This window comes from Eurytemora carolleeae, unplaced genomic scaffold (assembly GCF_000591075.1).
Source record: "Eurytemora carolleeae unplaced genomic scaffold, Eaff_2.0 scaffold1736, whole genome shotgun sequence".
Lineage (NCBI taxonomy): Eukaryota > Metazoa > Arthropoda > Copepoda > Calanoida > Temoridae > Eurytemora > Eurytemora carolleeae.
Window position 1 is genome coordinate 21,475 of NW_019397623.1, and position 27,952 is coordinate 49,426.

Consider the following 27,952-nt stretch of genomic DNA (forward strand, 5'->3'; position numbering starts at 1 on the left):
TATCCTTGATCCATTAATTTAATCTGGTATCCTATATAACATAGATGTGCTAAATGTCACTAATCATCTGTGTCGAATATACCCAATAACATTGCTAATATCTTACTGTCTCTAGTATTCCATACATGATATTACTGTCGTGTCATCATTAAACATGATGTAAAGAAAACCAAGATTCGTTTATTTTTCTAAATACCTTCAAATCAAAACTGGGGACAATTCAAAATGTAAAATATGATGTTGAATCTGATTCTGTTTTATATTTTCATTTTAAAACATTTTAAAAAACATGGAAATTAATGTTAAAGTTGTATTTCATGCTTTTAGACTTTTGAGGGCTTTCAGATAAATCACAAAATAATGAAGACTCCGTAAATAAGGAGTTCTCATGTCTTAACTATTTCTCATATTTTGTATACGGAACCTCCTCATATAGCCCAAAAATAAAAGTTTTCAAATTACGTCATGAATGGTATACACATGTTCAACAAAAAATGTATTATTCAAGTATTCCAAGGAAACTCAAGAATCTTTAAATTCAAAATAAGTTATGTGCATCAATTAAAAAAAATATAAATATAAAACCAAAATAACATTAATTATGAGCATTACTCTTTTGTTCAATATTTTTATTTTCCTACAGGGGTGTATATTTTTTATTTTGTCCCCCAGCACCCACCCCGTGAAAAAATGAAAAAATATGAGGTGACATACTATTTCAGATCTATCTTTAGAAATTCCTAGGTACATGATCATAATATTCCCAGGTACATAATCTGAGAATTCCCAGGTACATGATCATAATATTCACAGGTACATAATTTGACAATTCCTAGGTATATGATCATAAAATTCCGAGGTATGTGATCAGACAATTCCCAGGTACATGATTTGACAATTCCTAAGTACATGATCAAACAATTCTCGGGTACATGATCAGAATATTCCCAGATACATTATCTGACAAAGTCTCATGTATATGATCATACAATTCCCAGGTATATGATCATAATATTCCCAGGTACATAATCTGACAATTCCAAGTTATATTTTTAAGACTCTTTCTTATAAAGCTCATGTTTTGTAAAAAGCGTCAAAGTATATCACTTTGCTTTCATGTGTTTACCCACGCTTGGTCGTGAATTGCAATGTTTAGCCATAATTACCTATAAAAATGGCCCACTCAACTTTGAATCTAAAAACCAACTTAAAAACATTCACGTTGTTCTACAGACTTCCCAATCAAATATGAGACAAATCAGTTAAGGGATTCCAGTTTTTAAATTTTTACCTTAGGTTTATTCTGAGGAATTTTCTTAGAATATTTCTTCTTCTTCTCAATGAAACAGTCATCCTAATTGTAAAAAAATGGTTACCTTTAAGTTTATAAATTTATAACCATCTTAAATATATTAAATATGATTTTAGTTTAAACTTCGGTAGACGAATTCCGTTAATTTAGGAACCATGCATTACCTCACTATAGTCGCAACAGAAAGAAATAAAATTAGTAGCGTATAATATCAACAAAAATCATTTGCATTGCTAAAGTGCTAGGTTCTTTTAGGAAAACGTATGTTATTTATAAGTGTCCAATTTGTTCAAAAAGAAAGAGTTTAAATTTATGTGTAAAAATTGTGAAATTTCATATATCCTTTCATAAACCAAAAAATTAATGACAATTTAAAATTTTCTCTTCATTATTCTTTAAATGTTTGTTAAACAGATTTTATTTTTAAATCAAAAAGAATGTCTTACATTGTCTGAAGCTGGAGATGTATCTGATTTCCCTAGATCATAATCTTTCGCACGATTTCTCTTCAACTAAATTGTTTCAATATCAAAATCTTTTTTCAAAACACTTAAATTTTACGGCTGGGATTGCCAATACAATACACAGATCAGGATCAAAGAGACAAAATATTCACCCAAAAAATGACAAAAATATTTTAGTTTTAAACTAAGACATTCCGAAAAATGCTTCTCGGCAGAATTTCTTCTGGGATTTTGGTTGCTTAACACTTCCACTTCCTGTACATCCTTGAATTCATCTCTTGATTGTTCGGCAGGTTGACCCATCAAAAATCTCAAAACAAAACTCTTCAGCATAGTTCTTTTATTTTCAGGGTTATTTTTTCCAGATTAAATCTTGAAATTTTTTGGATTATTACTAAAAATGGCCACCTGCATGATTTTATTCAAGCTTATTGAAATTATCATTTTAAGGCCTTAAACAATAAAAATAAATTATAAAAATAAGGTTTAATATGAATAAAAGATTTTTTATATTCAAATAAAAATAAATAATAAATGGCATTAGGTTTCCTTGTTTTGCAGTTTCAATTTTAGTATATGAAAATGTGGAAAAATGAGATTATCAAAGAATGCGTACTTGTTATTTTTTATCGAAACCCCTTAAAGGCTTACCGAATAAGGATGCAACTTCAGAGGAAATGGAGTTATATCAACCTTTTACTTATTTTGAACATTTTCTGTAGCTTATAACTTTTTTCTTATAATATCGTTTTTAAAGGTAATAGAAAAACATTAAGGATCAAATACAGAATAGAGCCTTGTCTTATCCTTTGTGTATAACCATGAATTAAAATTAGTAAAGAAAGTGTAAGTCCTACCACAACCTTATTTGAAGTGGTTTGGTTCTCCGCTTGATCGTCTCCCCCAGTTGAAAGAACTGAAATCTTCTCTGCAGTGGTTTGGTTCTTCATTCGATCGTCTCCATGAACTTGAATCTTCTGTGAAGTGGTTTTGTTCTTCATTCGATTGTCTTCCTGAACTTGAATCTTCTGTAAAGTGGTTTGGTTCTCCATTCTATCGTCACCCTGAACTTGAATCTTCTGTGAAGTGGTTTGGTTCTCCATTTGATTGTCTCCATGAACTTGAATCTTCTGTGAAGTGGTTTGGTTATTCATTTGATTGTCTCCATGAACTTGAATCTTCTGTGAAGTGCTTTGGTTATTCATTCGATTGTCTTCCTGAACTTGAATTTTCTGTGAATTGGTTTGGTTGTTCTTCATTCGATCGTCTTCCTGAACTTGCATCTTCTGTGAAGTGGTTTGGTTCTCCATTCGATCGTCTTCCTGAACTTGTATCTTCTGTGAAGTGGTTTGGTTCTCCATTCGATCGTCTTTCTGAACTTGAATCTTCTGTGAAGTAGTTTCGTTATTCATTCGATTGTCTCCCTGAACTTGAATTTTCTGTGAACTGGTTTGGTTGTTCTTCTTTAGATCGTCTTCCTCAACTTGCATCTTCTGTGAACTGGTTTGGTTCTCAATTCGATCGTCTGCCTGAACTTGAATTTTCTGTGAAGTGGTATGATTCTCCATTCGATCATCTTCCTGAACTTGTATCTTCTGTGAAGTGGTTTGGTTCTCCATTCGATCGTCTTTCTGAACTTGAATCTTTTTTGAAGTGGTTTGGTTCTCCATTCGATCGTCTTTCTGAACCTGAATCTTCTTTGAAGTGGTTTGGTTCTTTATTCCATCGTCTTTCTGAACTTGAATCTTTTTTGAAGTGGTTTGGTTCTTCATTCGATCGTGTCCATGAACTTGAATCTTCTGTGAAGTGGTTTTGTTCTTCATTCGATTGTCTTCCTGAACTTGAATCTTCTGTGAAGTGGTTTGGTTCTCCATTCTATCGTCACCCTGATCTTGAATCTTTTGTGAAGTGGTTTGGTTCTCCATTTGATTGTCTCCATGAACTTGAATCTTCTGTGAAGTGGTTTGGTTCTTCATTCGATTGTCTCCATGAACTTGAATATTCTGTGAAGTGGTTTGGCTCTTCTTTAGATCGTCTCCCTGAACTTGATTCTTCTGTGCAGTGGTTTGGTTCTTCTCTAGATCGTCTCCCTGAACTTGATTCTTCTGTGAAGTGGTTTGGTTCTTCTTGAGATCGTCTCCCTGAACTTGAATCTTCTGAGAAGTGGTTTCGTTCTTCTTTAGATCGTCTCCCTGAACTTGAATCTTCTGTGTGTTTTCGTCCTCCCTTGAATCGTCAATATAAGCTTCGTCAATTAGATTTTCAGCAGTAAAATCTTTGTCCTCTGTAATATCGTCCTCTGAAGGATCTCCATCTTCCCAGACCTGGCTTTCCTTTCTTCCAAACTCCACCTATTAAATAGCATTATTAAACAAAAAAGAAGCTTTTTCACAAAACAAAAATTGATTTTTTGTTATATTTTGAGTCACGGAAGTTCAAAGTAAGATTTTTATTCCACTGGAGTCAAAACATATCTGAATCCCTCCAGTGAAATAATAAACCCCTAGGAAGGATATCTGAATATCTACAGTGGAATTATAAACCCCCTGGAAAGATATTTGAATCCCTCCAGTGGAATTATAAACCCCTATGAAGGATATCTGATTCCTTCCAGTGTAATTATAATCCCCTAGGAAGGATATCTGAATCCCTCCAATGTTTATAATTTCTATTTTTTTTTCATTCACCAAACTTTACAAATTAAATCAAACCATGATTTCTTAGTTTAACTTAAAATAATATGAACAGGTAAAAATTGTAAAAAAAAAGTATAAATACTACCGGAATCTTATTTGAAGTGGTTTGGTTCTCCGTTTGATCGTCTCCGCCAGTTGAAAGAACTGAAATATTCTGAGTGTTTTTGTCCTCCCTTGAATCGTCAATTTCATCTTCGTTATTTCTATGTTCCTCGGTGTAATCACTGTGAATTCTAGGTTCGTCGAATAGATTTTCAGCAATAAAATCTTCGTCCTCTGTAATATCGTCCTCTGTAGGATCTCCATCCTGCCAGACCTGCCCTTCCTTTCTTCCAAACTCCACCTATTATAAAGCATTATTAAAAAAAAATTATTGTTTTTCACAAAACACTATAAAAATATCTGCTGACTACATGTTTAACTTGAAAAAAGTTAACCAAAATAAAAGTTGAAAAAAATTTTATTTTCAACATTTTTTATTTCTTTTATACAAATATCTATTAAAAATTTTATTCTATTTCTAAGTTTCATTAAACTCTACTTATAAATAACAGTTATCATTAAAATAATGTTTAAAAAAGTCTAAATGGAGCTTTCTATTAAAACCATTTTTATAATACAAATTAATTTTGTATAAAACAATTTAAAACATAAAACACATTGATGTTTTATTTATTCAGATCTGGTACAGATTTTCAGGAACCAAAATTTCACAGATTTTTTCTTATATTTTGTGTAACGGAAGTTCCAAAAGATATCTGAATCCCTCCATTTCATACCATAATTTTTTTTATTTCATTCACCATACTTGACAAATGAAATGAAACCATGATTTTTGATTTTAACTTAAAATAATATAAAGAGGTAAAATTTTTTTTGACTTGTCAAAACATAAATTACTTTCCCATTAAACTTGTTAGCTAATTTAAATTCTCTACATTTCCCCTGTTCCTTGTTTTGTTTTAATTTTGTTTCCTGACTTAATTTTTCATTTCCTCATCGAGGGGGGGGGGGGGAAGGTATTTATATACAACCTTGAGTTCAGAAATTAAACATCAATTTTTTGTTCATACCTTTCCAGCAGTGTTTAGGACCCTTAAGTACAACTTGTTAAAGTATTTCTTGTATTCATCCTCAATTCTTAGAACTTTGTTGTTACGTCTTGCATCTAAAAGTAATTACTTTTTAGTACAAATGTTTTATAACAACCTGAAAAATTTTATCTCAGGTTTGCAAAGATAAATAATTTCATTTGGTTATTTTTCTGATGGGCATAGAACGTTTGGGTGATCAAAAGTTTAGACCTTGTTTTGATTTATTCTGTTTGTAAATATTTTGAACTTACAGTATGCGTACTTTCAAGATATTTATGCTATGATAGATCTCTGTAAAATTACATAGATTGTGAGACATGATGTTGAATATTTGATAAAAATCACACACCCCTCTTCTTAACCAGTGCTTAGGATCCGGATCCGTTAGATCCGCAAGATTTTTGAAAAATATCAACCAAAAACTGCACAAAAAAAATTTATCTTAAAACCCAAATCTGGACTCTTGAAAAAAGAGAGAATATAAAAATTTCATAACTTCTGAATGGTTAAACAAATTTTAGCATAAAAATAAGCGAAAAAATAAGACAATAAATTTTAAATTTTGCATTGTTAAAAAGTATCAATAAATTTTTAAGAAACAACCTGGATCGGGATCCGGATCCTGATCCATTTTTTTTCCAATGTGTATCCAGGATCCGGATCCCCATCAAAATTAGTTGGATCCTAAACACTGCTTTTAACACTATAAAATCTTCGTTACAAAATCAAGTTTGGTAATCATTAAAAAAATGTCTCAGTGATAAAAAATATGTTTTTGTTCATGAATTCTAGACATAAAGAGAATCTTAAAATTTGTTATTTCATTATTCCATGTTTGCTAAACTTACATGCAGATATATTCGAAGTTCGCAACGTGGGTAATGCGTTGAAGGGTTCTCTGTATGTATTGAACAGGGCAAACTTTCTTACCTCAGCTTCTACAAACCTAAAGCATAAAATTAATTTCAAGGCGTAAAAACGTTTTTTAAGTACTCTGGTTACTTCATTGTATTAATTTTACATTAGAGCAGTCTCAAAGTATCTATAACATTTCCGCTCATTGTATATCCATAGCATAACAAATGCGGATTCAGTCATCAAAATCCATCCAAAGAATGAGAACCAAAAAATGGAAGCACAATTTTCTGCTCATAGAAATGATATCTAAACTGTTGAAAAATGAGAAATCATCAAGATGTTGCATAAAAATAAGTTAACAAAAAGCAAGAGAAATAATTCTTCTTCTGTAAAAAAATTAATTAAACCTTAAATAAATGTTCAGGACCTTAATCCGGATCCGTTTTCTGATGCCCCGAAAACTTTGAAGAAGTTTGCTGCGGGGGGGGGGGGCAGGGGGAGCAGAGCCCCCCTTGCAAAGAAAACTTTTGGATTTTAGTAGTATAATGGAGTGTTTGGGTGCCCTAAAAAGGTTAACTTTAATGTCCCGTCCCCCCTGAGAATATTTTAAAGGATGACTGATACTATTTTACATTTTTGTTAAATTTTGGTTTTTGGAAGATGCAAATGAAAAAAAAATATGTTTATTTCATTTTCCATTTTTCCATTCCCCTTTCCTTCCACTTTTTCCTTTTCTCTTTCCCCTTCTCTTTCTCCTTCCCTCTTCCCTTTACCCTTTCCTTTCCCCATTCCTTTCCCCTTCCCATTTCTCTTTTCTCCTTCCCATCCACCTTTTTCCTTTTTCTGCATTTTTTACCCCAAAACCCATCGAAAGCTCAAAAAAATGAAAAATATACAGTATACACCCCTTGTATCCAGGATCCGGATCCGCATCAAAATTAAATGTATCCTAAGCACTGTATATTATATGCATTAAGTGAAGAGTAAAGACAATATTAATTCCTAAGCACTGTATTGTATATGCATTAAGTGAAGAGTGAAGTCAATATCAATCAGTAAAAATGAGCAATATAAAATACTTGAAATTTAAAACATATTTTAAAAAAGGTATAAAAGATGAAATTGTGCTCTAAATTTTAATAAATTAATTAACAACCTTAAGTTTAGAGCACATGACTCATTCTTCCTTGGTCCTAAATAAATAACTAATGTTAATGTCCCCTCTAAATATTTATGTTTACATCTCTATATATATATAATTTCCTTGTATGTTTGTTTGTCTGTTTTTGTCCAATAAACGTCAAAACAGCTGCAGCGATCTTGATCAAAGGGGGGTGGGGCCACGAAACATATTACTATCCGGAAAATTGAAACAGTGTTTAAACACGACTTTGAATTGTCTTTTGAGGCTGATTTTTTGCATGCAAACTCAGAATTATGTATATTACATGCATTTTTTGGTATTGAAGGAATCTTAACAGAAGTGCGCGCGCTTTTTGTGAAAAATCTTGGTACATTTTTTACATGTATGTCGATTTATAGGTAACTTGGCACGAGGAATTCATTTCTGAGGTCAACATAAATATTCGAGGATTCTGACCTGCGCGCTAGTAGCCGGGAGTTACATTATGGGTCATCTTGCGACATATTTACATGTTGTATGTCGATTTATAGGTAATTTGGCATGAGTAATACATTTCTTAGGTCAAAATAAATATTCAAGCATTCTGACCGGCGCGCTTGTAGCCGGCAGTTACATTATAGGTCATGTTCCCACATATTTACATGTTGTATGTCGATTTTTAGTTAATTTTGCACGAGAAATTCATTTCCGAGGTAAAATTTAATATTGGAACATTGTGACCAACAGTTCCATTAGGGGTCTTCTTCCCACATATGTTACATGTTGTATCATCACAGCAGGGAAGGTTTATGAATCATAGGAAATAAAAAATTTTGTGTTTAAATTATTTTTTATTTTTGTAACATTTTGTAAATGTTCGAAAAAAATTATGAAATCAGCAACCTTTTTTTTGGTAACCTTCCGTCAATTCCTTTAATGTTTAGAAAAATTCGGAATATCGTTTCGATAAAATTTTTGCAATAAGTTTAATTATCGGGCTGGGTATTGTACTTTTTGGGAACAAAATAGCGGAATAATTTTGTAAAAAAATTGTTATCTAAATAATTTGAAGAATCTTTAAACTCCGGTTTGTGTATTTAAAAAAAAAATTTGGTCTTGCATCATATTTCCCATGCGTAATATTTTTACTCTACAAATAAAATACCTTTATTGACATAGGGCCTTAGCTTGATAAATTCCTCATCTGGTAGATCTACCAAAGCTTTCACCATACCTTCTACTGTCATCGTCTCATAAGGAAGGTTTAGGCTAAAACAAAAAATTTCTTATTCATTATCACTTCATAAATAATGTTTTCACATTTTCTGACAATATTAAAGAGTAAAGTACATAGTTGTTTGGAACGTCGATTAGTGTTTAATACAAATATTAAAAAAGCTTTAATTTTGATAATTATACAAGTATGTTTATTCATTCATCATGAAAATTGACTTTTTAAATAATTAATACAAGGGTACATATTTTGTTAACCTCTTTTCTAACAAAGAGTGCTTAGGATCCTGGATCTATACTGAAAAAAATGGATCCAGATTCCAGATCCTAATCATTATCAAGATCCAGGTCATGAACATTTCTTTAAGATTTATCCCTTATACCCTTGGCTCCAGGAATCCGAATATATTTGTAGATCCAATGGACCAGGATCTTAAGCACTGATCATATAAATATTAGGTATAAATATATAAGTAGGTATATTTTCCCTGTACATGGCAAAGCCAGGCCAAATTTGCCAAAATGTTTTTTTTGCTATGTTCACACAAAAGAGTCCCACAGTGAAAAAAGTTGTTAATTCCAAAAATTTAAAATTTAACTTATTTAATCAACCTTATAAAATTTTTTTTTAACGGATTTGTTGGTCCATACGACATGATCATGTTGTTACGATCAAATCTCGGAATTGTTTGATTGCGAAAGCTTGGTGTTGTCTGGGTTTATATTGATCTACCAGGGGTTGTAATCTGGCAGCACATTCATACTGGGATGAAGGTTTACAAGATTCCAGCTGCCTAAGGGCTTCTTAGGCCTGAGAATATAGAGTGCAGGAATTCTTCTGACATACTGGAATGATGCCCAGGTGCAATACTGATAGGAAACATCACACTCATTGCACCCTAACATCTGAAAGCCTGGATTGAATACCCCCAGGTACCTATAGCTGGCAACCATAGAATGTCCCTGCTTGACCACCATTTCTCTCTTCATCATCATTAACTTGAATCAATCCACTTAAAGCTTCTTTCTTGTTAGTAGAAAGCACGCACCCTTTCGCTGCGAGAGTTGTTGACAGCCGCTCTGTCCTCCTACATCCGTCAGGTGGTTATGACTGCTTACCCTGATGTCGGCTTCAGATGTTTTTGAAACTACAGGTTTGTGTGGAGTACGGGAATCGAACCCGTTAACACCAGTCTGGACACCAATTCAGTTATTGTCTGTGGACAGTTGTGCTTAACTTCAGTGATCTAAGGATAACTGGTGTCATACACTCTCCACCCCACCCCACAAAAATTTAAATTAATATCTATCGAAAGTCTTACCCTGGAACCAGTACACAATTGTAACTTGGAGATGCACACCAGTTTGTCTGAAACCCCATGTCCTGCTCCAGCATATTGTAGAAAGACCTAAATCGTACATTCCTAATTGTCTGTTCAAATTGGTTATTCTTGTTATCAGAAAATATCCTTTGGTTCCAAACCAAAAAAAAATACATCAAAATGTCTCAAATGGCTCATGAAAAATGTCTATAGAATAATGCACTTCTGGTGCAACTATCATGTATTGCTGATCTTTTTATTTAAGCCCTCTACCCTCTATACAAATTCAATATAGAATCGAATCTAAATTAAATCTAACCTCATTCGTCCAACTTGCTTCAATATTCTGAGGCTTTCAATCTTCTCGTCTTGCAGTGAGTTACTAATTAATTCTTTCATATTTTTTTATAGTAAAAATTAGAGCAACCATTTATAAAAAATGAAAATATGGAGGTGACTCTTGAAGATGATTTGACCAATAAAGTTAAAATAATTACATAATTTATAATATAAATTTATAGTAAAAAGAAAAAATTGGTTTTTGGATATTTTGTTTATACAAATTTATACATTTAATCAAGGATTACAATATTTACAGGATTACAGTAACAATATGATTCCAAGATATGATTTTTTACCACCATCATTTTTTTATGACAAATTTGAAAATAATTTCCTTAGTTCTCTTGATTTCAAGGCATAACCGAGAAGATACGGCTTGCACTGAAATAAACAAGTTGCAGTTTACAACATGTATCCAAAGCATATAATAACATTTGCATCTAATATTAATTTAGTGTACAAAAAAAACCAAAAAAATGATGAAAATTAATTAAAATACTATGTTCAAAGACAAACTTATGAAATGTTTACTACAAATAATTAAAAAGCATACAAGCACATGAGAAATGTAATTTTATTGTAACTTTAGAAGTTTTATTTATTTCCTCTTTAATAAATTTTAAAAATAGTTTATTTGCTTAACATTTTGATGAAAGGAACCGATTTTAAAACTAATATATTTGTTTTTTAATCGATAAATCTTTACAAACCAATGTCATAGACCTTTGATATTTATAGCTATATATTCTGCTTGATAAAGGGATTATAAATATTTATATAGTACCAAAAACTAAGTTAAAAAAAAAATTAACATAAAATCATATTCATAAGGTAGTGTGCTATTTAATTATTTGAACCAGCGACCCCCACCCTCCCCATTTTAAATATTTTAATATGAAGTAATTATCAAAATTATGATATAATTTTGCCTTGATTACATGGTAAACAAACTTTGATGACATAAATTTAAAGAAATGTAATTCAGGATAACCATTCCAATGTAGGGATAACATGATTGATATAAATGTCCAAAAACATAATGCAATCAGGAAGTTAATTCCGAAAATGATCAGATAATATAACCTTTCTCAGCTCGCGTATACCCAACATGAGATCATCAATCTTCCGTTCATTTTCTAACTGAGATTCCCCAACATTCATGAATAGCACCTACAAAATATAGTTTCAATTTGTTTCTTAAGCATGCTAATTAAGAATAAAGAAAATTAAAATTCCTTCTAGTTAGGCATCGTTTTTGTAAAAACATTTTGGGTAAAACTAAAAAGGAACTAAAAAAAAATGTTTAAAATGCTGTTGTTCAATTGAAAGTTAGATAAAATTTTGAATTAACAATGAATATTTTATAGAAATAGCAATCTAAAAATAAAATTATAATTTAACAAATTAAAGCAAGGAAACTAAAGTATCAATTTTGACTGGTCAAAATTAGCTCAAATTTTTTTTTGGTTAAATATTTTGATACATAGCACAGCTAGCGTTTCATCAAAAATATTTGATCTAACCCATGTGGAAAAAAATCATTTAGATTTTAAAATTTCTTACTCAGAGAAAAAATATTTTCAATGACACATTGAATGTGATAATTAAAGGAAACTTGTTCTTCTTGTACTTGTTACTCCTTCGGAAAAGTTCTTATTGGGATACCCAGAAATTATGGAGAAAAAATCAACAAACTTAAATTTGAGGATTTTTATTTACCAAATTCCCATGTAAAAATTATCTTTTGTTGAGTAAAAATGGGAATAAATAATATTTTTTATGACAAAAAATCTAGAAACTCCGTATTCAACATATCTTCATATTCGTTTGTACATATCATTAACATATTACATAACGATTTTAAATTTTTTTATGGTTCATTAATCATTGTTTGAAATTGTTGAGATAATTGTGTAAACAAAGGGTCTGTCCTAGTATACGATTTTTGGACCCCCCCCCCCCTATCAATTTTGTACATGACCNTGATTACTTGTTACGGAACTCTGGACTCCCCCCCTCGCGCTACCCATGAAGTAAATATTTATGAATATTTATAAAATAATGTTGAGGTTGAAATTGGCTTAGTGGGGGGTCCAAAAATCATATACTAGGAAATTACCAAAACAAAATTTAAGTAAAACTATCACTAAGTTTCAATTGAAGTATTGATCATTTCAATAAATGTTTCTATTTCTAACTGACCTGCAGATTTTATGCAAGAAAGACAATAACCGTACTTAACATAATTCAACAACTTTTCATGTAAAACACCAATGATATCTTAACACGTATTGTTTGTAGGTTGTAAGGCTGTTGTTGTGTAATGGTCAATGGCACTTTCTTCAATGAATGATCTATTAAAATAAATTTCTTACAGACCTACATTATTTATACTAGGCATGCAATAAAACCTATTTTTCTATATATATATATATATATATATATGTACGTAATTTTAGCAAACTGCTCGTTCAGGTCAGTTTGGGTTGTATAAATAAATAATAATCAGTAATAATATATAATAATATATAATAATAAATATCAGTTAACCAGTATCACTTCTACTAAACGGTTCATGAGAGAGTACTTAGTTACATTTGAAAGTACGTAGAGTACCCAGTGTGAGTTTAACACAAGAGAAGGATTGTAGAGTTCAAGAAAATTAAGTCAATTTGTTACAGGCATTGGTCATGATAACATAAATCATTTTTTTTTAACTAACCTTGTCCATCATGTATGTGTCCGTTCTCAATTTCTTCATTACTTCCTCTCGATCCTAGGATATTTTGTGGTTATTCTTGTAAGACTAAAGAAATAATATTAATAGCAAATTAAATCTTAATTTATAAAGGATGTTTAGCAAGGTATACATAAATTTACTCCAGGACGTACATACATCATTGAATTAGATAATAAAATAAAAATGAATCTGCAAGGTATAAATTAAGTTCTTGCAGACATACAAGGGGTGTATATTATTTCTGAGAGACATATTTTTACCCCCACCCGCCTTTTCTAACCATTTTTCTATCTGATAAATCTGATTTGTGTCTTACAAGTCCCAAAATGTCCGGGTTTGCTTTAGAGTACTATTGACTATAAGTTCAAAATTCACACATGACTAAAGTCAAACTACAGCTTTTTTTAGTTGATTTTGGTTTTCATGGGAAGGTAGAGAATCGATGTAAGGTTTGCAGATAAAGAAGATAAGGAAAGGGGAATATAGGAAAGGGAAGGCGCAGGTAGAGAATCAATGGAAGGTTGGCAGATAAAGAAGATAAGGAAAGGGGAATATACAAAAGGGAAGGGGCAGGTAGAGAATCAATGGAAGGTTGGCAGATAAAGAAGTTAAGGAAAGGGGAATATAGGAAAGGGAAGGGCTGGAGCTCTGTACCTCTACATATATAACAACATCAATTTGCATAAAATCAGAGAATTTTTCATGAATAATTTTCCCCGATAAGTTATAAAGTAGCAAAACAAATTTCTTACAAGAATGCTCATTAATCAATAATTCTTCCAAATACTTAAATATACTTAAAAACTTTACAAATTCTATCCCCCCCCCTAAAAAAAAATATTGGGAAATAAATTACAAGAAACAATAGACTCATGGACGGACAACTAATCAATCCAGAATTCTTGGGCCATTGACACGATATCATTACCCAAAGTTTAAACAAAAAATGCCTATTGCATAATTTATGTTTGTTAAAATGCATCTTTTGAGTAATTATTATGCACTGCCATGTAAATATTAAAAAATTGTTTTTTTATTAATCGAACTTTGGTAAGTAAAAAAAAAATCATGGTGTGGGAAAAGAATCAAATACTTGATTTTAAGACAAAGCATTCAAAAGATGATTTAAATTGTATGGACCGACAAATGACAAAAAGTTTGTTAAACCAATATGATTATTTTTTAGGTAATTTTTAAACCTTCTTGAACTTACCATATTTGTAGAGAAGGAAACCGGAAAGAAGACTTTAAGATTAGAACTCTTGGTAGATCTTAAACAAATCTTTCCCGTCCAGTTCGACAATATTGCAGACGTAATAACATCCCTTTAACAATAAAAAAATATAAATAAATAACCAATGAATCTGGATTCAATTACCATTGAATCCACCGGGGGTTTGAATTTTCATTGATTCTAATTTGTCTGTGAGTAAATGACATTCCTTTGTAAAAAATAACAAATCATTTTAATTATTTATTTTTATTTTCAAAAGGGGTGGGATTATATGAAAATTGTTATATTATAAATGAATGAACATTTAACTTACTCCGTTACTTAATTTTGATTAAAGAGCATTTGTTATGTTACATTTGATAATATTAATTTTTAACACTTAAATATGACTAATGGGCCGTTGGGAATAAATTATTATGTTTTAAAAAATGGAAAAAGATGTTAGGGTTTAAATTATAATATTTTCAATCCTTAGGGAAGAAAGGGATTCTTTATAATATATATCCCTGTCAATTCGAAAAAGGGTATGTATCCAAGGCAGAGTGGGGGTAGGGTGTTAATTTTTTAAAATATGTACCCTAGGTAATGGGTATGGGTAATTTCTTGTCATCATGACTTTTATATTCACCTGTTACCAGTCAACTCATCAAAACAAACAGGTTCATTCTGAAGTGCTGAACTTAAACTGGATAGAGTAAATCCTACGATAATTTGATAAATAGATTTAAAGGATTTAATGGCAAAATCTTAAAGGTACTGTAATTGTTATTTAAAAGTAACATTTTATTCTAGGAATTGTACTTCAAACTTAAGTTACCCTTCAAACAATCGTCAGATTATGAATGATGGAGAATGACAAATTTATTGAAATACAATTTTAAGTAATTTACAAATTATCATTGCTTTTGTGGATGAAATAAAACCAATAATCACGCCAAACGTTATCTTTTAATCTCAATTGAATTTTCAATTTCCAGAACAGAGATGATCTTTAAATTAATTATTTAAATTATGAAAATCTTATAAAGAGAGTGTCTGGCTAAACTTGTTATTTTAGCTGAGTATACATTATTGTCTAGGAAAAATTCAAAAACATTTTTGCGGATCCAACGAATCCGGAATCTAAGCACTGTATTTGACCATAAGTTGTTTTCCCGTGTAAGAGTCAACAAGGATTCTTTGCAAGCCTGTTTTCAGTAATTACCTAGATCAAGAGAAGAATCTTCGTACTCATCAGTCATAAATATCCTTTAAAAAATATGCTTAATTTAATTAAATAATGATGTCAAGCAAAAATTATACTACTGAAATCCAAAAATTTTCTTTGCAACTGCCCCCCCCCCCTGCACCCACCTGCCGCAGCCAGCAAACTTTGAAGTTTGCTCGGGCATCAGAAACCTTTCAAATACAACTCTTTTTAAGCAATGGGTTAAAGGTTAAAATATGATTCTGAAAAATGGGGGGGGGGGAATATGAGTCTCAAAACTAATATACACCCCTGGGTGTCTTTCCCACCAAACAGATCATTAATTTGACACAATTCCGTGAATAAAACACGTAGCACCTGAAGAAAAAAGAAATTTAAAGAGTGTAGGGGGGATCAAAAATATTTATTAGGTAAATATAACCACTTTAAATATAAAAATTAAACAAATCATTTTTAACACTCAAAAAAAAATTCAGTGTTATAAAAAATCTTACATTTATTTTCAGAATTATGTAAAAAGTTGTATCTTGACCCCAAATGGATAATAAAATAATTTTAGTTTACTTACTTCATGAGTTTTAACAGGACACCTTTACCAGTTCCAGTCTGTCTACTCTGCAGGCCTAAATATATTGAACTTATGAATTTTAATAATAATTTAAAAGATTTTAATAATTTTATTAGTTCAAAATTGATATAACATACAGTACTTGTTCAACAATAAAAGAAAACACCTTATCTTATATTGTTACTTATCAAAAATCAAATTTTTATATTATTTATTTTTTCAAAGGCAAAGTGCAAACAATAGTTTTACTAGAGTTTTCTTATAGAAATAGCTTAGGAACCCATTGTGGCCCATCGGAGTCATAGGAAGTCCAACCATTTACCCGACCATTGTCGTTTATTATGAGTTTAGCTATTTTTCACGATAAAAGTGCAACCACACAACTTAGAACCACAAAACAAAGCTAAGAACAGTCCTGTGTCTCTCCAAAATTTGAAACAAATCAGTAAAGGTGTTCCCTAGTTATTATTGGACAAACAAACAGACAAACAGATATTACAACTTTATATATATAGAAAATAAGTAACCGATAACAATTTACTTTGTGACTAGTTCAAAGCTGTGATGAAAAAGTCCACTTTAATAAGACATTTTATTTCTAGTTAGTGACTGCAGTTTTCTTTAACAAAATTTCCATTTTGGAAATTTGGAAAACTGTTGCATACACAGGAGTTCCAAGATAATTTCAGATATAATGAAAACCGGAATGATTACGGTTTACGTCACATAATTGGGGTTTACAGAGTGGAAACTATACAATTTCCAGTTTAAATTTTGTAAATCATAAAATTTTCCGTTTCACTTTCGTAAACTGGAAAAGTTCAGATTTTTTAATTTAAAGTGACTGTTAAGGGAAAATGAAAGGGGGTATAGGCTGAAAGCTAATCACTTTAGCTCTTGATCACGACCCATGACAGTTTTATCTGATGTTCCTGTCTCAAGAAATTGATATACAACTGTGTTAAAATTATACGAAAGTTCATATATGTAAAATTTAGAAAATCTTAAGCTAAATTCACGTGACCAGAACTATCACCAATGGCAGAGCAGTATACTGGTCAAGTGTCTTTGCCAGTATCACATGACCACTGTACGCACTGCCATTGCTGGAATTTCTGGTCAAGTAATATGGACCAGTAAATACTATTATGAATTAAATTTGTTAAAAATAGAAATAACAAATATAAAATTAGAATTGGAGTAAACCTAAGTAATAATTAACTTGATCTGGGATATCGTTTTCAGATTGGTTGCTTATTTATTGAATTTGATTGATTTAAACAAACTACTTTTATACAAAATTGTATAAATATTGATTTCGTATAAATAAGTTCCACACCCCCTTTTAGAAAGTCTTCTATTTTCCGAAAATTTTTCCACAGAGTGGCAAACAAATATTTATGGGTTCTTTGGAGAATTTGGGTAAATGAATGATTTTTCATAGAAAATAAAGGATTTGTTGGTAAAAAATATCAATATAATGAAATAACTTTCCTTTTCTTGTCGCACTTTCATACTTTCCCAACAATTAATCAAAAATCATTAACCCCTCCCCCTCACCAGCGCCAGGTAGGGGCCGGGTTGAATTTATAAAAATATAAACCCCTGACATTTAGCATAAGAAATACCTAGTGTAAAGAACTCTTTTACATCTGGGTGAGCCCGATTACCTAAAAAAAACCTCTTAATAAGTATGTTTTTTAATATTTGAAGAAGTGACTAATAAATTCTTTAAAAATATGTGCCAATTACACATTTTTTATATCAATTTTTATTCATTTCTCAATGTTTACGTTCAATACAAATCAATTTTATACCAATTTTGCATCAGGAAGAATATCAGATTTTTAACGTAGTATTTGGAAAATAGATATAAAAATATAAAGGCTACGAATATAAAAAACTAATACTGTGCGCTACGAGGGGGGGGGAGTCCAGAATTCCGCAACGAGTAATCACCGCCAACCAAATGTGTTTGCAGCAAGCGCGCTCCTCAATTGGTAATAAACCAAAATAAGCGTCACATTAGATCGGTTATTTCTTAAAAATAAGACGATATTGGCCTCTGTTAATAGCCCTATGGTGTACAATATTGTTAAAGCTTTCTTTATTGTTCCTTAGTTTCGAAAAAAAAAAAAAAATATGCCACATTAAGTGCTAGAAATATATTACGGTTCTTAGTTTCAAGTTTCGCTTTAAAAATGTTTGGGGCATTTTCCTCTTAATGTTGTTTTAAACTCTTTATATAGAGAAGAAACTTTGACCCATAATTAATGGACTAAATACTTCATTTTCAGTAGGGGGTGGGATGAGACTAATTTTTCAAAATTTTATGCATATCATTAGTTTTGTTGTGGATGTTGAATTCGAGTAGGCAAATACAAAAATCTAAACACTGTAAAGGTTTTATGAAAATATTTTTTGAACGAAGATGGATATTACTTAACGTTGGATGAGATAATTTTTAGTAAATTTTAAGTACTTTCTGTGCATATAATTAGTTTTGTTGTAGATGTTGAAGTCCAGTAGGCGAATACAAAAATCTAAACATTGTAAAGGTTTTTTGAAAATATCTTTTAAATGGATATGGATATTACTTTGCGTGGGTTGAGATAATTTTTAGTTAACAGGCAGGCAGACCTTTTAATCATGATATGCAGTCATTAAAGTGGCGAATTGGATCTAAGATTCGGCAAAAATGAACTGTGCCTTGATTCTCAGTTTTTGTTGACCAAACAAATCTGAAAATAATTTGAAAATTTAGTTTAAGTCAATACAGCCAAAAAACCCCGATAGATGTCGAAAATTGTGTTAAAAGTGCATTAATTTCAAATCTCAGAAAACAAAATTTTATGGTTATTACTAATTAAGGTGGTGGAGATTACCAATTGAGGAGCGCGCTTGCCGCAAAACACATTTGGGTGGCGTTGATTACTTGTTACGGAACTCTGGACTCCCCCCCTCGCGCTACCCATGAAGTAAATATTTATGAATATTTATAAAATAATGTTGAGGTTGAAATTGGCTTAGTGTAGTGAACATAGTTTATGAATGATTTGGTGAAGATAAAATTTTGTTACAACTGCAGTGAACGTTTGAATCAAAAGCAAAGGAAATTACTTCTTTTATAAATTATTTTTTTTTTCATTGTACATTACAACATACGTTCACAACATATGTAAAAAAAAGTAAGTAAACATCATTAAAATAAAAAGAATGAAACTAACATTTAGGTTAAAATATTTTGAAAATACTTACAACCGTCGATCATGTAATAGAAAAAGTTCTGAAAAACTCCACCAGGGAAAATGTCTACTCCTAAAATTTACATTTTTTAAATGGGATTGTGGAGATGTCCTATTTACTATTTATTAAACAACACCCAGTTTTTTCTTTCTTTGATGCTACTGTATTCCCTGGGTTCATAGCTTTTGATTTATATAGATATAGTCATTTTCAAACATTTTCATTTCGGAGGTTAGGTTAGAATATTACAGGTCATTAGAAGGTTAAACACTGGATTTGTTGCTGTTACTGTATTCCTTGGGTTCCTAGCTTTTATTTGATATACATAAAGCCATAGTTTAAAAAAAATTATTTTTGGAGGTCATTTAGGTCATTAGAGGTCGTAAGAGGTGATTAGATGGTCAAACACTGGATTTGTTGCTGCTACAGTATTCCCTGGGTTCCTAGCTTTCGTTTAATATGCATAAAGCCATAGTAGAAATATTTTCTATTTGTGGAGGTCATTAAAGGTCATTAAAGGTCATTAAAATTCAATTTGATTTTATTTTAGGAATTTCAAACAACCGTGCACCCAAAGAATTGGAAGATTTGAACTAAAAATGAATGCAGGCCCTACCACCCCCCTACATCAAATAGGACATCTACAACATTTCTTTAAAAATGATAAGATGTCCCAAAACTAAATAAAACCAACATGAACAACATTTTAACACATGAATTGTTCAATAATTATTAGAAATAGGACAAACCAAAATGCTTTTATAAGTTTAAGTTAAAATCCTTTTTTTATAAAAAAAAATATATATATTACCAATTTTCATGACTTTATCCAGGCATTCAAAGGCCTCAGAAGCACTCTCACAATATTTTACTCCCTGAAATATTTATCTACCAAAGTAAAAGCTTACAAGTTAAGATAGTTATTTGTAAGCTACATTTTTATTTGAATTAAAAAAAATCCAACATTTATAATGTTACAACCATGATTTCTGAGCCCAGGATGTTTTTATTTTAATGAGTTTGATTTCACGATTGAGACTTGTTTAATGTTTAAGCGTATTCGACAACAAAATAAGTTCCTTGACAACACAAAGTTAACTTACATGTTTAAGAAAAGTATTGATTTTTGCTGGTCAATACAGGGATGTATACCAAATTTTTCAACACCCATTGGGGAGGGGGACAGAGATCAAATACCCAACAAATACCCAAGAGAAGGGAAAGAGGATAAGAAGAAAAAGAATAAAGGAAAGGGGAAAAAAGAGGAAGGAAAAGGGGAAAAAAGAGGAAGGAAAAGGGGAAAAAAGAGGAAGGAAAAGGGGAAACACAGGAAGGAAAAGGGGAAAAAGGGAAGAGGAACCTTGAAGGAAAAGTAAGAAAAAAGTAAAAGGTGAAGGGTGACAGCAGAGAAAGAGAAGGGTACGGAAGGGGGAAAGGTAGAAAGGGAAGGAAGGGAATTGGATATTTAGGAAGGGGGACAGGTAGGGATTGGGAAGGGTGGAAATTGGATAAGTAGGAAAGGAGATAGGTAGGGAAAGAGATAGGAAGGGAAAGAGATAGGTAGGGAAAGAGATAGGTAGGGAAAGAGATAGGTAGGGAAAGAGATAGGTAGGGAAAGAGATAGGTAGGGAAAGAGACAGGTAGGGAAAGAAAAAGGTAGGAAAGAGAAAAAGTAGGGAAGGGGAAGGACTGAAATACAGGGGAAGAGGAAGAGGGGAAGGTTGAGATGAAATAAGGAAGGATGAGAGGGAAAAAGGAATATAGGGACCTGCAGAAGGGACAGTGAAGGGAAGTACAAGGGCCGGAAGGTAAGTGGATGGTAGGGTAGATAAGGAAGGGGAACGAAGAGAAGGGGCAGGTAGAGAATCTATGTAAGGTTCGCAAATAAAAAAGTGAAGGAAGGGGAAATATAGGGAAGTGAAGAACTGGTGCTCTTGNCCCCCCCCCCCCCCAAGAAAATGATGGAAAATCAATTCCAAGAAAAAATCTACTCCGGGACTGACAAATAATTCATCATAATTTTTTTGCAATTGCCACCATATTATTACCCAAAGTTAAAAAAAAAATTGCCTGTGCCACCTTTATATAATTTTTTTTAACCATAATTTTATAGAATAATTATGCACTGCAATATAAATTTTTGAAAACTATGTCTTTTTAGTTAATGAATTTTGAGAATGAGCCAATATATACATAAAATGTGACCGCTGGTTGTCCTATTGGCTATTTAAATTTTTTTGTTTTTATATGATAATAACTTAAGTTCACATCTTTAAATAACACACATTCATATTTGGGAAATCCAAAGCAAATTTTTTTTTGGACCCTTTTGACCCTACGACTACTGACCTCTGCCACCTTTGGATTTTTAAACACCAGGTAAACCTTAGTCTCCAGTAAATTCTGTACTTCATCACTAAAATATGCAAATTCAATATACTTTAAGAAGACAGTTATGACGAGCATAGAAATGCAGTCATTGATAAAGATTAATTAAAGATGAAATGAACCTCCACTTCATGATGCAAGATCTTGACCTAGAAACTATCAACGTATTAACATATGAAGGAATTAAAAATTATAGATTAGTGTACTAGGAGGCAAGCGTTGCTTTTATTTAAAAATCATTAGACAAATGTGAAAATGACCGTACCAGTCGTACTACTTCATTTAAAAAAGTAAAACATGATCTAAAAATATACCAAAAACAGCTAACAGAATGTTAAAACATATTTGTACACAGGTTGAAAAATTAATAAACCAGTCCCAATGCATTTACACACCTTCCCCTGATGAAGGAATTTCATAAATATTGTGATAAAGACTTAGTAAGAAAAACTAATGTAATTTTACGAATATAATCTCATAAAAGAAATATATCTTAAAGAAAAATTGTGAATTTGGAACAAATTTAATGAATCTTAAAAATAATTAATTAATATTTGAACTACTATTTAAATCTTCATTTTATCACTATTTCAAATTTTATCCTTTATAATGAACCACGTAAATTACAAAATTTAAATGTTAAGTGTATAGAGACTCTTCAAATATACAGGTTGTCCCAGGAAACAGAAGAGTAGCAACAAAATTTGAAAGTTGTGTTTGATCTTAGAATTTTCAAAGATTTAGCAGTCAACATACTTTATGTATGATTCTTTTAACAAAAAATTAAAAATTCTCATAGTTGTAGAATTTCCAACATGTGGTATTTTTTTTGCTGTCAATATGACCAAAAAAATTTGAATTTAATTTCAAATTTTAATTTTTTTAAATAAAACGTAAATTGTCAAAATCAGAACACAATTAAACAATAACATATTTCAGGTAATATCTAGAGCACATTAAAGGCTGAACACATTTTGAAAATGCCAAAAATAGTGGTATTTTATGACTATAAACTCTATAACTTCACTTATAAAATTTGCATTTACAATTAAATGGTGAAATTTTTTTCAAAGATGAAACAGAAACTTCAATTTGTATTGCTACGGTCATTTTCTTGGTACACCATGTAGATTAATGAATAATCATAAGTACTTACCTAGTCAATTTTCTTATTCCCAGTGGCTCAAGAAGATAACAACCGTTTTCTGATAGAAAAACAGAATGCTCTCCAACTTAATCAAATCAAATGAAACAAAATGAATGCATGTGATAAAATTGAAAGAACTATTTAATCCAAATATTGTAATGAAATTTGCATTTGTTAAATTAAGTAATTATCAAAATAAAAGTACGCGTGTCCATGTTACCCAAAAGTTAAATGAACAACCAAAATAGAGGCAAACCGTCTGCGCAACGGATGAATAGATTAACAATAGAAAATGTTGACCACAATAACCTGTGCTATAAATATTCAACAAAGGACATAACTTTAATTTAGTAAAGTCTGATCCCAGGTAAAATTCCATCCTATTGGCATTTGGATAAAGGCAATAAAATTGATCTGAGTCCTTTGTAGTAACAGGCATGATGAACCTCAATAACAGTGCTGTGGTCAATGATCCCCTGAAATATTTTAAAGTTTATAGGGGTGATATAATTCATTTTTGGATTCTGTATTCCATATAACTTTTTGTATTTCCTACCCTTAACTTTACGAACATTATTTTGTTGTATTTTAACACTTCCTTGCTTAAAATTTTAAAAAAATATACGTTTTGAAAATCATAGCATGTCAAATATTTATTTTACATGCTGCAACTTAAAGTTCAAAGCAGTGCCAGAAAATTTTGGAATAAATCTGAACCAGGATCTTCCCATGCCTTGCGTTCTCATCTTTTCCTTTAACATCCCTTACATCCCATCCCATCCCTTCCTTTCATCCATTTCCCAGGGTACTGTGTGTTGCATTTTTTTTAAGGGTGGGGGGGGGGACAAAATTTAAATACAAGCCTGTAAAATAGAGAAACATGTCTAAAAATGTCTCAGACATCAATGTAATAAAAAAGGCTACTTACAGTTGAGAAACTAGCCGTAATATTGTTCGCTAATTCCTTTAATCATAATATCATCATTTAAATGTATAAAAAAATTGTATACTAAAACCAAACATTGCTTAATATCAAATACAAATTGTTTCACTTAGTACCATTATAGAATTAACTTGTTGGTCCAACCGTTTGGCCAATAATAGCGAACATACAAGGTTTTAGGTTACCCACAAAAGCCGAAACTATTAGAAGACAATCTATATAGGCAAATAATAGCGTGTAATTATGGTCTCATAAATGCTTTTGAAATGATTTATAAAGAAACAGTTTAAAGATGCAAGAAATCAATCAATATAAATATAAATTCCGTAAAGTCCTCTCTAATGTCTGATCCTTTGTGTGTAATCCTGTATATATATCAATACATATAAGAGAAAATTTGTTTATTTTAAAGCATGATGTAAATATAATTCCTGTAGATTGGAGTTAAGTATACTTCCAATAGTTTTTCTCCCTGCAAGACAGTAGTATGTGTTTACAATAATTACTTTGTAAGTTAGACATAAAATATGGAACAACAAAATATATTTTAATATGGTAAATTGTTAAAATTAGGCAATCATTGCTTTGATGTGTAAAGAACAACATTCAGCATCATAAAAAAGTTATTGTGACATTATTGTAGCTGACGTTTCAATTAACAAAACCTTTATTGATGCAGAAATAATTGATTTAGCTTGGTTTTTATTACAAATTAATAATTTTCAAATATCGGATTTGTACTGCAGGGAAAAGGAAGGAAATATTTACTGTTGAGAATGTGGCACAATCAACATTTTCTACAGATTACAGTTTTAAGGAAACCTTTATGAATAAGACATGCAACTCTATGAATGTGGTGTCTCTTAAAACAAAACATTTCATCTCTTTTAATATCAATAAATACAAACTTCTTTGAACCTTAATAAAAAATGAAATGTATAATATATTTTTAGAATATGAATGAACGTCCATTTGCGAATCATTTCAACATTTAAAACAAGTAGAAAACTAAAGACTACTTTTCCTGAAGTTTCACTCGATATCACAAATTCTTTGGGAGTACGGTTATTTATGAAGGTTAAAGCCTAATAATATAAATGAAATAAGTTTTTAGATGTGAAATATGTTGTGTATGGTAAGCCTTAAAACTTTGACCATTATGCCATTTGGAAATATTTAACTCATTTAACTCTAAAAAATTTGAAGTCACCCATGCCTACCCTTTTTTAACCAAAATAATAATGCTATTTAGTTTGAACTAATGCCCTTTGAAATATTGATTTTTGAACTATTGGTTGTTTGAACTATTTCATGTTGTACCATATGCAGTAGTTCAAACGAACAATAGTTCAATCTATAACATTCTATGCTTATTTGAATTATTTTCATGGTTTTTTAAAACTATTGTTCATTTAAAGTATTAAAAAAAATAGTTCAAATAAAAAAAAATCATTAAAATGAACCAAAAAATGTGAAATGAACTAAAATATGAACAATATTTTAAGCGATAATTTAAACTTTTTTCTGCTCATTTAAAATTTGTTTGCTCATTTTACCTTTTTTTGGTTCATTTACTATTTTTTGGGTTCATTTAAACAATTTTTTAAAACCTTTTTTTTATGTCCATGTGAAATATTTTTTTGATCATTAAAAGAAATTTTGTTATGATTGTTTGGAAATATTTTTTCATGAAATATCAAAAATATAAACTGGTTATTTAATAATTCAAATGAGGAAATAATGTCTTGAATGAACTACATGAAATGACGACACTATCAGTAGTTGGAACTTAGAACGAACAATAGTTCAAACGATCAATAGTAAAAATGATAAATAGTTGAAACGGAAGTAGTTCAAATGCGGATCTACCATTATAAATAAAGATATTTCTTGTTAATGTGAAATGTACTGGCGGCTACTTACATCGTTAGTGGGCCGGGATATCAGGTAGTATGGTAGCAAGATCTTCGTTAACCCTCGGTTATTAGGGTGAGACACAAATATCTTGTTATCAAACTAAAATGCAAGTATAATTTCAACCACTTTGGCCCCTGAAAAGTATTTTTGTTAGTTAACTTTAGCAGTTTTGCACAAAGAGCACCTTTTTTTGAGTAGGTTTTTATTGCTGAATTATTGTTAGAAATAATTATTTTATCGGGAAGAAACACTTCAATAACTTTAAAAGAGATATTTCGTTTACCTTTCCATTATTAATATTTATTCCCGAAACTTAATAAATAACTGTTATTCTTAAATTTTGTAGCACATGTAATTTAAAAAAAAGAAAATACTAAGGCAGATAATAAAAACCCTTTCAGTGATACACTCATATTCTTTTAATTAAAAATTAAGTAACCATGAACATACAATTATAAGAAAAGTTAAATTTTTTTTTTAAATAACCATATCTATTTTAAGAAGAAATAAAAATCTATGAAGCTTAACAGAACTTTTGAACATCCAAAAAAGTTACTTTCTCATAATAAATACGTAGAGAGATCAAGACATCACACAATGAATTAAATTCAGACTCCATTTAAATGTACAGAAACTCTATCATTAAAGCCAGTGTTTCGGATCCATATCATTTTGATTAGGATCCGGATCCGGATCCGTGGATCCGCGATGATGGATCCGGATCCGGATACGGATCCGGATCCGAGGTAACTTTTGATTCGGTGAATCGGATTTCCCATATTAAATGTTTTGCAAGGTTATAATTTATAAACTATAGTAATCCTAAAGTTAAAAATGTGGTCATTACTATTATATAAATGTTAACATTAAATTATTAAAGATAACTTTGAAAAATTTTCGTCATGTAAATAATACATTTACGAACCATTTTGATTTATTTATTCCATGGTTTTGGTTAATTTTTGGCGCTACCCGGATCCATATCAACGTTTTCTGATACGGATCCGGATCCGACCAAATGATACGGATCCGACCGGATCGGGATCCGAAACACTGATTAAAGCAACCTCATGAAACAATTCAAATTACTGGGAAAGCTTTACTTACCCATATATCAAACTGCAAATATCGAACTTCCTTTATAATGAGAAATGTTCCGTTCCCTATGTTATTGTTTATTAAAGTAATGAATAAATAAAATTACAAATACATATATCTAGATTGGTTTCAATATTTGTTATGGTTTTTGGACTTGCGTTACAATAATTAGAGATTGTTCCACAATTTGAAATGAAGCGAGTTTAAATTAATTTTGCAAATCATTTATGATTTTGTGTGTTGCTGCTTTAAAAGAATACTGTAATATTTGGTCTGCTATTCATAAACTCAGCCTAAGCTGAAGGGTCCAGAAAGCACAAGCAACAAAAATCTTACCTATAATTAAATTCTGAAAAATTAGAGTAATAATCTGCGAAATTGAACAAAATAATAACCTTTACCTATAGTAAATTAAAGTAAAGGGTTTCATGGAACATAAAAAATTTTGGGAAATTGATAAAAATAATTTTCTTTTACCGAAATTATGGTATAAGATTGTCTAAAGAAAAAATTTTGGTTAATTTTTTTTACTTAATACTTTAAATTTCCTATATTGTAATTGCGGTTGACAACCTCGTTCTCTTCGTCCATCTTAATCGCTTCAGGAAGTATAAATTAAAGTAAAGAACTGAAATGGATATATTATTTATGAACTCAGCCAGTTATTTGAAATCATGTATATCAATGTAATTTCCTGGTCAATTGATATCATAATTAAACAAAAAGTTATTGCCAATGAAAGCATAAGATGTTTGGTCGAAAATTGCCTCCGTACTTGAACTTTAGTAATTAATAACTCAGCAAGCAGATGTCACAGGAGCCTACAATTTTGTATTATCATAACATGCAAGCTGTGTGCAAAATTTAAAGAAAATTTTTGACTTCCATAGGGTGGCTAACTGGATAAATATATACTGTATATATATATTATTTTAATAAACATTACCCAGTAGGGATGAGTATTAATTTCAAGGTTAGTTTTGGTACAGACACACAAGTTTGAAAACAAGTTGCACAATT

General features: G+C 30.8%; 1 protein-coding gene across 2 annotated transcripts; it reads right to left on the reverse strand.

Annotated features, from left to right (window-relative positions):
* Positions 1–1,208: 1,208 nt before the first annotated feature.
* LOC111715234 (uncharacterized) lies at positions 1,209–27,952 on the reverse strand. Of its 2 annotated transcripts, none has more exons than XM_023490541.1 (29): positions 27,485–27,952; positions 26,942–27,001; positions 25,841–25,933; positions 24,942–25,002; positions 24,349–24,389; positions 23,903–23,938; positions 23,396–23,450; positions 22,984–23,059; positions 21,789–21,855; positions 20,251–20,314; positions 19,452–19,511; positions 17,822–17,863; positions 16,194–16,248; positions 15,623–15,666; positions 15,047–15,119; positions 14,398–14,509; positions 13,167–13,220; positions 11,528–11,614; positions 10,779–10,825; positions 10,422–10,484; positions 10,103–10,189; positions 8,713–8,816; positions 7,581–7,617; positions 6,415–6,512; positions 5,546–5,640; positions 4,558–4,815; positions 2,640–4,127; positions 1,759–1,824; positions 1,209–1,354 (listed from the first exon to the last, which is right to left on the reverse strand). In XM_023490541.1, the coding sequence occupies exons 1-29, from the start codon at positions 27,521–27,523 to the stop codon at positions 1,280–1,282; spliced, it is 3,537 nt and encodes a 1,178-aa protein (XP_023346309.1). In that variant the 5' UTR covers positions 27,524–27,952; the 3' UTR covers positions 1,209–1,279. The 2 variants fall into 2 exon arrangements, with proteins under 2 accessions (XP_023346309.1, XP_023346308.1); XM_023490540.1 differs by having other exon boundaries at positions 2,634–4,127.

Excerpts from the sequence above, each read along its gene's own strand:
- LOC111715234 (XM_023490540.1), bottom strand. The coding sequence starts at position 27,523 with ATGGACGAAGAGAACGAGGTTGTCAACCGCAATTACAAT. Across the intron at positions 25,934-26,941 it reads ATTTGCAGTTTGATATATGG|TTTGATAACAAGATATTTGT; the intron begins GTAAGTAAAGCT and ends CTTGCATTTTAG. Across the intron at positions 6,513-7,580 it reads TCATGTGCTCTAAACTTAAG|GTTTGTAGAAGCTGAGGTAA; the intron begins GTTGTTAATTAA and ends TTTATGCTTTAG.